This window comes from Brachyistius frenatus, unplaced genomic scaffold (genome assembly GCF_029030835.1).
Source record: "Brachyistius frenatus isolate BFR_SWC_R1_liver_20210118 unplaced genomic scaffold, ASM2903083v1 Contig_14, whole genome shotgun sequence".
In the NCBI taxonomy this organism is placed as follows: Eukaryota; Metazoa; Chordata; class Actinopteri; family Embiotocidae; genus Brachyistius; species Brachyistius frenatus.
In genome coordinates this window covers 1,363,479-1,376,274 of record NW_027210613.1, presented here as the reverse complement: position 1 = coordinate 1,376,274, position 12,796 = coordinate 1,363,479, and the positions used below count along the sequence as shown (strand labels likewise).

The window sequence follows — 12,796 nt, the reverse complement described above, 5'->3', positions numbered from 1 at the left end:
GTTAGCTTCTGGTATTTGCTCTTCCACTTTATCTACCTACAAACTGCTATCTGCATTTTATTTTCACATTAGTGTTTATATACGTGTAATAAGGCATTTGCACAGCAGCTTTAGACTGAAGCCTATGAAGAAAAGAAAAGGAAAAAAAAAAAAATCACGTTTGAAATGGTTGAAATAACCAACAGGGAGCCTGAACGAGCCTGAAAGCCAACGTTGCAGTGTCGGTGTTGTCCTTAAGTAGCTCCTCATGCTGCCTCCCGGGTCATGTAAGGACGTTTTGGCAGACAGCCGGGTCGGGAAACCGGCACGTTTTCGGCCCCTCTTCCCTCCCACTGTTTTGACAACCGGTTTCTTTCTCCCCCAGATAATAACCTTTTAAAGATTCAACCAAAAATGCGAGAATATCGGACCTTTTTTGTATGTTTTTTTTGTTGTTGTTGTTTGTATTTTTTTTTTTGTTAAGTTACCCAAATTTTTTTTTTAGAGCACCGAGTCGCCGAGGAATGACGTCAGGACGTATCACATTGAACGATGACGCCGTTTGATCATTAAAAAAAAAAAAAAAAAAAAAAAAATCTGCCGTTAAAAAATATCAGAGAATTAGGTCAGCAAACAGCACCGACGGCCCGCTGTGGAGGTCCCCGCCGAGCCCTTGGTGTTATAACTTCTCCACAGACGCGCCCCCCGCCGCACAACAACCTGCTCCGACGAGGAGAGAGAGATGTCCGGCGGGTCCAGCATCTGCAGACGGGAGCTGTAGCCGCGGGACCGGTCCGTCCGTCCGTCTGCCTCCCTCGGCTGGGTGGTGGTGGTGGTGGTGGTGGTGGTGTTTTTGGAGGGAGACCCGCGAGTCCCGAATAAACGACAACGCCGCTACGGTCCCCGGCCAGGGCTGCTGGGGCTGAACGGTTCTCCCGGGTGGTGGTGGTGGTGGGGTGGGCGGGCGGCGGGGGTGAAGGAGAGGCGCCGACGGATACCAGCGGACACAACCTGAACACGGAGACCCAGGAAATCGGTCCTCGCCTCGCCGCCGCAGCTCGGTAGCAACACGGCGCACATTTCAGGAGTTCCTGTAAGTTTACCGCCAGACGCGAGCAGGAAGAGCGACCGGCCCGGCTAACACCGGCTCCACGGCCCACCTCCTGCACGCGCTAAATGCTCCGCGGCTAAATCAAGACTTTATTGTGTTGTTATTATTATTATTATTATTATTATTTAATGCTGCAGACGTTACTTTAATAATAAGCTAGCTCACACCTCATTATTGAGTTCGTGATGTCATGATGGCAGAGCAGCTTTTCGTGCAGCATCGTTGTTGTTACCCACTCTGATCATCTTTTACTCACGTTTTTACCAGCAGTTGAAGTTGGTCCAAAGCAGATTACAGCGATGTCTTCTTCTTGCGCGTTTGTTGTAGCACTTGTGTCCCAGTGACTGACCCAGTAACAGGACAGTGGACATCAAGTTGAGCCATCAATACACAGACACCAGTACTAACTGGCTGTTGATCACATCACTGTCTTCCCACTCTGTTCACCAGGTAAATTATTCCTGTGCTGAAATTGCACCTGTATGTTAATTTAATTAAACAAGGATTTATGTAGGGATGTGCATCATGTATCCACAGTATCGATTGAACTAACAGTCTTGACATAATTCAACTTTTTATATTCTTTGCGAGGCTCACAGGCATCAATGCCCTTTTTTTTTTTTTGGTCTGAAGGTCTTAGACATGCTCTTTAGATTTTGGCATGAAGACACCACAGACCTCAGAGAACCAGACTCTAAAGACGTCAAGAGGTTTAAACATGACCAACTTCACTTGTCATCTCCTCAATCTAGAAGAGTGACAAGTGAAATCTGTGATTATAATTTGATGAATTCAAAGGTGTGATAAATGTGAGGGCACACCTACTTTTTGGATGTGACTGATCTGATTTTTGTTTTAATTTGAATTATGACAATGTGTTAGAAAAATTTACTCAAGATGCTTGGTTCAAAATCAAACACATTTATTACACAAACACATTTATTGCACCCTCAAAGAGAGGTGTCCAGCAAAGAAGGGCCTTCCCTCCTCCGTAGGTCAGCTTTTATACAGTGGGACAAACAGTAGACCATCACCCCCATTCCCTTTGTACCTGCTTTTGTATGGTAGTACAGAGTTGGTTGTAGGTCACAAGATAGTCGTCAATTAGATGCGGAAATAATCGCTTGCAAATAAGACAGAAAACATAGGAAACTTTTCGGGGCCTGAGACTTTCCGGAGCCACAATGCAAACAAGAGGAAGAGACAAACCTTTCCTTTCCATCATATCCCTCCTGTTTATACAAAGTATAACATAACATGTACATAAAAAGGAAAAAAAATAATAATAATCTTTCCATCATATAAAAGAATCTTTCCATCACAATGGCTAAAACATGTCCTTTTTTTGTGGTTGAGAATCACCAGAGGCTGCATGATAGCACATTACACAGCATTTAAAATGGCAGTGATGTCCTGGGTATTGTCACAACATATTTTCAGCTGCAATTTTTGTCCCAAAAGAAAAACTTTGAAAACTTTATTTTACCAGATAAAAGATGTTTTCAGTCAGTTAATCTTGCTTTAGTTATTTTATTGCAACAAAATGGGATTTGTCAAGCAGACAGATTGACCAACACTGCAATAAAGATCTGTCATAAATGTTGCATGCACTTGACACTTTTTTTTATTGCTATATTAGAATATCGATACTGAACATCCATGTATTGATAAAATATTGCCACGCAAAATACTGAAATACTATCCACTATCAATTTCTTTTCTCCATCACTAACAGTCACTGTTTGATTGTTTAAATATGTTAAAAAGTCAACAACTTCTACTTATTTTATCAAATGACTAAATAGTGAGGCAATGGGAAATACTGAATAGTGTTTACTTTGTCAAGTAATTGTTTAGTCTTTAAAAATAATGTCCATCGCCTGCCACAAAGCACAGGAGCATGAAGTGATGTCTGAAAAATTCTTCCTTTGTCTGAGTCACAGTAAAAAAAAAGACAGGAAGCACAAATCAGCAACACTAACAGTGTTAAAAGGTTTTCATTGATGAATTTACTGTAAACTAACTTGTTGTTTATGGGAACTATTTTAACATCTAAACTTTAAACTTATGTTGCAGCTGGCATTACAACTTCACTGAGTGTGAGCAGCTTTAAATGTCTTTATAGAATGCGGAAAGTCTTACGGACTTTTATGGGCGTTTGTGTGTTTTTATACATGAAATATTAAGTACATGTACATATAGATAATGATATATATATTTTTACAAGAGACATGTTTTATCAGAATTAAGAGAAAGGAATTTTCTTTTGTACTGCCACCTTTCAAAACTTATGTTACAGTTATCTGAAATCAATTATCAGTGATATGCACTAAAGACATTGTTGTTTTTACTGTCACTATTTTAAATATGTTCCACTCTCTTTTTCCTAAATGTTGCTGCAAAGTAAACCATCGCTGATATGAACAGTAAACCTTCAGGATGAGTGGACTGATAATCTGTACAACATTTGCATAACTCATTGTTTTCTTTCTTCTTCCAGAAATACATGATTGCAGGACTCTAGCATGTGAGCTCATTTACCTACGATATGTGAGCCTCGACACTTCTGCCACAGATCTTCTTTTCCCCGAGCAGACGTAAACAAGAGTTTGGGTTGAAGATGTCGAGCCGCCGGAAATCCACCACACCTTGCATGGTGCTGCCCTCTGATGTGGTGGAGACGGAGGAGGTGGAGGAGAAAGCAGAGAAGACAAAGGAGGAAGAGGCAGGGGAAGAGGAGGAGGGGAAAGTGAAGGAGGGAGCAGAGGAGGGGCCGACTGCCGAGGAGCTGGATCAGGCAGTAGTGGTTGTTCCTGCTCCACCAGATTCAGGTTAGACCCTTTTTTTTGTGAATGACCATGGTAGTTTTTAAGCTTGGAATTGACTCAAATTTACAGTAAAACTATTATAAACCTGAGTTAACAGGAAATGACATGAAATCTTTTTTACTTCTACAGATGAACCCAGTGTCTCCGCTGTAGAAGACGGCGAAGTCCTCGGTACGTCACTGAAGCGCAGCGCTGCAGATCCACCCGAGGATCCGAGCAGCGACCAGCCGACCCAGGAACAACCGAGTGATGCACCTGAGGAGGGGGGAGCAGACCCTGCGGCAGTTGCTGCCATCTCTCTGAGCAAGACCCCGATCATGAGGATGAAGACCAAATCTGAGCCCAAGAGGATCACCGTGTCCCTGAAGTCAGCAGACGAGGCAGCAGAGGGTTTTGGAGGAGGCGGCGAGGGCGAGCTGGGAGGAGAGCAGGAGCCCATCGAAGCTCCACTGGGGCCGATGACGCCTGTGGAGATGCTGCTGCACGACTCCATGAAGCTCGGGGGAGCTGGCTTACTGCTCAGCCAGCCATCAGAGCACCACAGGAAGTCATCCATTTTAAACCCCGCAGTGCTGCCTGCTGGCCTGGCGCAGGTAGAGATCATCAAGTGTTCAGTAAACTTATTTCAGCAGTATTTTAGAATACCGTGTTGCCTGAAGACCTAAAATGTTGCTGGAAGTTTTTGGACAAAGGCTTGTTAAACATCAGCTCCAGCGAATAAATATTCAGTCTTCTTCAGGAGCACGGCCACTGGACAGCAGCTTGCGAAACACGCCTCGGGCACAATCTCACACCTCTGCTGCTCTGTAGCATCAACAGTCTCAACGTTTCTCACCGCCCTCCCTTTCCTCCTTCCGCCCAGGTTCTTTCTGCCTTCCAGGCCCAGCAGAGTCCAGCAGCAGCTCAGCCCCAGCTACTCATTCCCCTCAGCAGCATCCCCTCCTACAGTGCGGCGATGGACACCAACTCTCTGCTGGGCACCACGTACAAGAAGTTTCCGTACCCCTCCATGGCAGAGATCAGCTGCCTGGCAGCACAGACACAGTTCACAGAGGAGCAGATCAAGGTAGATGACTGTGGAGCTTCTATTTTCACAGTGAGTTACCACTGAGTGTCAGCTGACGTAGCTGTGATCAGATCGTCCTGGATGGATGGTAATGGATGGTAATGGATGGTAATGGATGGTAATGGGGGGTGGGAGTGGGACCAGAAATGTTCCCTGTCGGCCCGATGTGACCAAAAGCTACTTTAACTTGAAATGCTGCGTTTCGTCTCTATGATTCTTTCAGCCAAATGTTATTGTCATTGTTTTTTTGTTTACTGTTTACATGCATGACTTTAACACTGTGGAGATTTATTCAACTAAAAAGCTACTTCAATCTTAATTCAAAATTTGCATTCTGAATCTTTTGACAGCAATCTTTTATTAAGAAATTGCAAATGTTCTTGATCCATGCCCAGGTGTGGTTCTCAGCCCAGAGGCTGAAGCACGGTGTCAGCTGGACTCCAGAGGAAGTGGAGGAGGCCCGGAGGAAACAGTTTAACGGCACGGTGCACACAGTTCCTCAGACCATCACTGTCATACCTGCTCATCAGCTGTCAGCTGCTGCTAACGGCCTGCACTCCATCCTGCAGACCTGCCAGATAGTGGGCCAGCCGGGCCTCGTGTTCACACAGGTGGGTAATGACAGAACGGGCTTTGACTGGCTCTGACTTTCCAAATATAATGAACTCGTTTAAAAAGACAGTAAAGCATCAAAGAGTGAATCCATACTAAATCCATCCAACAAAAACAGCAGTGATAATATGACCACGACCACATTATTGTGCACCAAAGCAGCTCAATTTGGGGCCTGCTAACCAGGTTTGGCCTGCACCTTCTTTGGTTTTGCTTATTATGGCATTAGTCAAACTCATGCTTATCCTCCTCATTCTTAAGTGCTGTAAAATCCTAACTAATGACTATGAATTGTACATTTTGTGCAACCAAAAAGTATGCAATATGAGTTTTATGGCAATGTAAGCATTGTGCTGTTAAGCTTCCCTATTCAATTTCATTGGCCTACATCTTAATTACAAAATTCATTAATGAGCTGTTTGGCTGATGTCAAAAACCCGGCGCTTGCAAAATCTTCTACATCTCAACGAAGGTAAAACAGATCTTGCTGCTCAATCCCTCTCGCCTTTCAGCTGTGACACCAGACAGGCCTTCATTATGTCCTGGCCCCATGACAACCCACTGTAATTTTCATATTAAGAATCTGGGTGTGATTTTTTTTTTAACTCATCTTTTTCTGTTGTCAAAGTCTGTTTCTTTCAGCTAAGAGCTTCAGCTAAGGTCAAATCCTTTCTCTCCTTAAAAGACCTGGAGAAAGATATTTATGCATTTATCTCCTCTAGGTTGGACTATTGTAATTCTCTGTATGCTGGAATTGGCCCAAATCCTTTATCACGACTTCAGTTGGTGCAAAACGCTGAAGCAAGACTTTTAGCTGGTCCACGCAGGCGTGAACACATTTCACCAATCTTCAAATCTATTCATTGGCTATCTGTCCAGTATAGAATTAATTTTAAAATCTTAATGTTTGTTTTTAAGTGTCTAAATGTAGCTTCCCCAGCCTATCTGTCCGACCTGCTGCAGCCCAATACCCCACCGCGCTCACTCAGGTCTCTCGACCAACAGTTATTAGTTGTTCCTAGAACTAAAATGACGACTCGGGCCGACCGGTCCTTCTCTGTTGCAGCTCCTCAGCTCTGGAACAGCCTTCCCCTTCATATGAGGTCGTCAACCACTTGAACAATGTTCAAAAGCCATTTAAAATCCTTTTTATTTTCACTGACCTATCCGATTCGATCTCTACTTGGTACTTTTGTGTGATTTGCATTAGCTTCTCTTGATTTCGATGTTAGTTATTTTTATTGATCCAGTCTGTTTGAATGCACGACTGTCTGTCTATGTACAGCACTTTGGGCAACCTTCGTTGTGTTTTAAATGTGCTATACAAATCCGTTTTGACTTGACTTGACTTATAGGGGGACTATATTGGGGTGGCTGTGGCTCAGATGGTAGAGTGGGTTGCCCACTAATTGGAAGGTTGGTGGTTGGATCCCCGGCTCCTCCTCCTCCTGTCCACATGCCTAAGTGTCCTTGGGCAAGACACTGAACCCCAAGTTGCCTCTTATGGTGCACCATTGGTGTCTGAATGTACTCCTGATGGTGGGCACCTTGGATGGCAGCTCAGTCTCACTAGTGTGTGTGTGAATGGAAAACCGTGTAAAAGCGCTATACAAGTCCAGACCATTCACCATAGTATATATACTACATAGTATATAGTAAAGTATTCTCTCTCTTTCCTGCTAATGTCCATGTGCTGTTACTGATCACTGATTAAGTAGTGTTTTAACTATTCTGAAAATGTATTTTAGATTTACAATGTTAATTTTTTGTAAAATATATTACATTTGAATGAAATTTCATTCCACACTACATAAGCATTTATATTCAGATTTATTGTTGGCCCTTCGTAGGAATGAATTTGGGCACCTCTGTTGTACACTGTAAATACATTAATTCAGCTGTTTCACAGACCACCGCCATACATGCAGGGTTTGATTATTTCCTGGATTTTCATCTTTCACACACACACACACACACACACACACACACACACACACACACACACACACACACACACACACACACACACACACACACACACACACACACACACACAAACTGTCTTTGTCATCATCCAGTGTATTATATTGAATTCATTCATACATTATACTGAGGATTATCGTATTTTAGGAACCTTGGTCCTAAAGTGTAAATGTGAATAGGTGAACTATTACCCCTCTTTGTTGTTTCTAACTGAGCAGGCTGTTCTGATCTATGTTGGTTTTGGTCTCTGGCCAGATTCATAATGTACAAATTAGATGAGAGGAGAAATGTAATCTTGCTATAAAAAAAAAAAGTCCAGTTACACAAGTACATGAAAATGTTTTCGCAGCATTTGGAAACAACTTTTCTTTATGAGTAATGACCAGAGTCTCTTTAAACAACACATACATCTCCATCTGTCCGTCTGTGAATAGGTTGGTCCTGGAGGAAACCTCCCAGTGACCAGTCCCATCACCCTGACAGTAGCAGGGCTGCCCAGTCAGTCCCAGAGCTCCAGCAGAGTTTCCTGTCAGCCCACCCCAACAAACAGTGAGCTGAAACGGGCGACCACTGTCCAGCCTCCCTCTCTTTCTCCACAGGTGGGTACAGCACTAAAAGCAAGCTTGTGCTCTTACTGATTTCATCAAGCAAGTTTTTGTCAGCGCACAAAATGACCATAAATGTATGGTCATTTTGCGCGCTCATTTTGTGATCTTTTAGTTGTGATCTCTAAAAAGTTTCACCCATTTCAACTGTGGCCCTTTTTTCTTTCTCCTCGCACGTATTTGTACTTCTGGTTGCAAAGTGGTAAAAACTGTAAAAACACTTCATTAATATGTAACTTTTCCTTCTTTCTCTAAGGAGAACTCGGCCCTGAGCGCTGACACATTCAGTATGCGACCTAAGAAATCCAAAGAGCAGCTGGCGGAGCTGAAAACCAGCTACCTGAAGAACCACTTTGTCACGGATGCAGAAATTGCCCGGTTGATGAAAATCACCAACCTGACGAAGGGAGAGATCAAAAAGTGGTTCAGTGACACCCGCTACAACCAGCGCAACTCCAAGAACAGCCATGTCATTGTGTTCCACGACGGAGGGGGTCGAGGAGGTGGTGGCTATAGTAGCGCCGCTAGCACCACCATTGTTATTGACTCAAGTGATGAGACCCCCACCTCTCCGCATCCTGCACGCACTCCTCCTGTGAAGGAGAAGGAGACCCGGCCCAAAACATGGAACCCTTTCCCAGACTTTACTCTGCAGAAGTTTAAGGAGAAGACGCCGGAGCAGCTGGTGGTGCTGGAGGAGAGTTTCGAGAAGAGCAGCACCCCGTCAGATGAAGAGTTAAGCCGTCTGAGGATAGAGACTAAACTGACGCGAAGAGAGATCGACGCCTGGTTCACCGAGAGACGAAAAATGCCTTCAGTCAGCACCTCCTCCCCGGATTCTTCTGAGGGAGGAAAGGTGGGGACTGACGGGGCAACGGCAGGAGATGGAGGAGGAGCAGGTGGAGCAACTTCTTCTTCTCCTTCTGCCTCCTCATCCCGAAAGGGGAGTCAAACTCCTCCGGGAAGTCGCGGTAAGCTGCTGTCCAGCAGCAGCAAGAGAGACATGAAAGATAAAAGTAAAAAGTCTCCGGAGCAGCTTCATATTCTGAAAAGTGCCTTTGTGCGGACCCAGTGGCCCTCACCGGAGGAGTACGTTCAGCTGTCCGAAGAGAGCGGCCTTCCTCGCTCCTACATCGTCAGCTGGTTCGGGGACTCCCGGTACTCCTGGAAGAACGGAAACCTGAAATGGTTCTTTCAATACCAAAGTGGCAACATCGAAGGACCAAATGGCAGCGGTGGAGGTAAAATGGCCGTCGGCGGTCGAAAAAGACGTGGCCGAAACCGTGGTTGGGGGCGATCCCGAACCAGGAAGCAGCCGAGGAGGTCCGCCTCCACCAGTGTAGACATCGACAGACCGCCCCCGGCAAAGAAATTCAAGAGTGGACGAGAGATCCTGAGGGAGTACTACCTGAAGCATCAGTTCCTCAACGAGCAAGATCTGGATGAGCTCGTCACCAAGACCAACATGAGCTACGAACAGGTAAATAATACATCTTTTTCTTTATTATGACACCAGGTCCCATTTACGAAAAGCTTTACAGGACTGACGTGATCATAAAATCCATCTCACTGACTTTATGAAGCTAATTTAAGACACAAATCACTTGAAGATGAAGAGTGTCTTAAACCTGCCGTGCAGAGCTTTTGTTTCCCTCCTCTGCCAGAGAGAGTAATTACAAAACCACCGTTCACATGAGCATACATCATAGGCGCCGCGATAGCCTCCTCCATCACTGTGTTGTGGCTGTAAAACAGTGGATGAATTGTTTTCAGTGTCACATCCGCTGTAAAATGTCTTCTTTCTCTCAGAATTTGATCCATTTGGTCCGTGAAAATTTGGAAAGTCTAGAAGCGCTGCACAATTTATTTCATCTCCATGTACGTAAGCACAGAGCTAAACTGGACGTTAGGCAGCTCGGCCCGCAGACGTCTCCAGTGCACATGTTCGTGCCCCCGTTTGCATCCATGCAGCCAGCGTTTCCCCTGTGATGTACAGATGTGTTGTGATGTACAGAGAGATTTACCTGCCTGAGAGACTGAAGATGCATTGTGTGAACTGCTTTTGAGACGGCTTGACTGTAACAGAAGTTCATTTCTAACTAAAAGTCCCACACTGTAGCTTTAACAATCAGGAGAGTCTTTTCTTTTCATTTACAGTTGCTCTGTTGTTCTTCAACACATTTACACACAGTAGGACTAATACAGAAGAGATTACATACATATGAACTTTGAACTAAGTCACCACATGATTTTACATGTAGCTGCAGCTCAGTCAATCAACATTTACTTTCTTAAACCAACATCAAACCAATAACTTCATAAGAAAAGGCCAGCAAGAAAACTTTGGGTGTTTAACGCATGTGAAGCTTAGCTGAATACTAGGCTGTATTATATTTTATATTTAGCGCAGCTTACAGATAGATGAATATCACCTCAAATTGTGCTCATCATTACGTCCGGATCTAAAGTTAAGTTGACATAAAGAAGCTTTTAACTCCAATAAAAACTATTTTACTTTAGACAGGGTATTTCCTGTCAATTGTGTCTCTGCGTTAATGTCTGGATGTTACATCAAAGTCTTCTTAACGTCCAGGTATGCAAGTCTAGTGGCGGACACTAAATCCTTTTCATTTTTTAATGTATTGAATTTTCATGCCTAAAATAACCTCACTTTAAGATATTTAGTCCAAAAGATGATCAGAATTGTCCCTAAAACTGATAAAAGCTTAACATGTGAAGAACATAAACTCATCTTCATGCCCAGAAATACACCCAGTTAAGGTGTTCCTCTCTGTCTAAAGGTGAGGGAGTGGTTTGCCGAGGTCCAGCGGCGCCTGGACACGGGGTTAGATCCCTTCCAGGAGCCGACCGCAGGGAGGACAGACGGAGACAAAGCAGTGGAGGAGGATGCAGAGGAGGCGCAGGGAGAGGCGTCGATGGCCTCCGAGGAGCAGACCGGCACGGGGATGGGAGGAGAAGAAGATGACGATGAAGAAGTCGAGGAGGATGACGGCGAAGAAACGGACGACAGTGAGGTTTGGGAGCCGTCGCGTAGCGTCAGGAAATCTTTGTCGGTTTCTGAAGATTGAGGGTGAAACCTTCCCGAATGTTCCAGGAGAAACACTGGCTCGATCGATGCTGGAAGACCGTCAGCTAAACCAAGTGTTTTTTGCCACTGATTTACATGTCTAGTCTTTTACAACATTAATTCACTGTTTTTTCAAACTATTTCACGCCTACATGAGACTAACTGATGGACGATTAGCTTTAGCTCACTCTCAACACTGTAAGGTTAAGACGAGAATCTAACATTACAACTCTCAAGTGAAGCTTATAAAGCAGCAATTTTCACAATATTTAATCTAAAGAAACACCATGAAGTGCAATCGTCAAGCTGTAAGGAAGATGAAACAGGCTACGTTCACACTGCAAGGCTCAGTGCTCAAATCAGATTTTTGTTTTTTTTGGTTTAGCTGTTGAGGCCAATATCAGATTTCAGTGTGAAATACAGTCCTGGACCAACTAAACAACAATCACAAACCAGCACCCTGTCGAACTGAACATGGTGGCCACTGAAGTCAACATTCACAGTTTAATTTGTAAGCCAATGGATGCCAGCGAATTCCTGAGAAGATGATAACGGAGGACAGACAGATTGTTATTTATGTGGAGCAACGGCTGCTACAGAGGTGTGTGTGGATGTGGATCTAGAGTGATGGAAAAGTCCCACGAGTTCTGGTGAAATATGGGAACCCCGTGGTTTCCATTTAAGGATCCCTGCTCCAACTGAGGTCATGTTTAAAAAAATATATATATATATATTTTCATAACAATTTGGGCCACTTTCAAATGTCCGAAATCAGACAGGTCAGATTTATGATTTGTGCTGTTGACAAAAATCAGATTTGAGTCTCATTTGCCTGCAGTCTGATTGTAGCTGTACTAACCCAAAAATACATTGCACACAGACACATCTTTTAATCCTTCTTTCAAAACGATTGGTGAATCCTGAGTGTTGTAAATGACAGATTTCAGGAGGAGCTGACATTTTTAATGAACATCATGCTTTTTTTTTTTTTTTTGTAGAAATTTGCACTCCTTGCTTGCTTAGATGAAGCCAGTAAGGGAGATTTATTCCCACAGTGTTTGCGTTACTGTTCTGAGCACAGCCCTAAAATCGAAACTTCGATCTCCAATGTGATGAATGTTTTCACCCCTGGTCCCGATCAAGCAGCACACAGAGAAGAAAGACTCACCTGTTGTATTTCGAAAGGTGCTTGAAAACACATCACACCTAGATGTCACTGCTGAGCCATTTTGCCCCGTGACACCAGCATGCGTCGAACCGTGGGTTTGATTTGACATGTCTTCTCCCGAGCGCCTGTGATGATCACCGCAAAGACCTGATCATCCCAATCAACAGGTCGTTTGAGCCGACATGGATTGATATTGATGAAGGCCTAACTTGATAGGAGAGGAAAAAGTACCTTAATGATGAATGAATGCCAATGCCGTGATGCTTTTAACTAACACAGGAGTCTTCCCTTTGTACCGGCTCATTGTTTCACTGATATTATAGAGTTTGAACTGAACACCTGCAGATCGGATGGCA

The 12,796-nt window shown here is 44.0% G+C and overlaps 1 protein-coding gene across 2 annotated transcripts; it reads left to right on the top strand.

Moving 5' to 3' along the window:
• The first annotated feature begins 452 nt into the window (after positions 1-452).
• On the top strand, positions 453-11,991 carry LOC138617791 (zinc fingers and homeoboxes protein 1-like). Of its 2 annotated transcripts, XM_069693072.1 has the most exons (9): positions 453-1,072; positions 1,418-1,540; positions 3,591-3,921; positions 4,048-4,511; positions 4,781-4,984; positions 5,380-5,595; positions 8,014-8,178; positions 8,441-9,664; positions 10,986-11,991. In XM_069693072.1, exons 3-9 carry the CDS (start codon positions 3,711-3,713, stop codon positions 11,271-11,273), a joined length of 2,772 nt encoding a protein of 923 aa, XP_069549173.1. In that variant the 5' UTR covers positions 453-1,072; positions 1,418-1,540; positions 3,591-3,710; the 3' UTR covers positions 11,274-11,991. The 2 variants fall into 2 exon arrangements, with proteins under 2 accessions (XP_069549173.1, XP_069549174.1); XM_069693073.1 differs by lacking the exon at positions 1,418-1,540.
• The last annotated feature ends 805 nt before the right edge of the window (positions 11,992-12,796 follow it).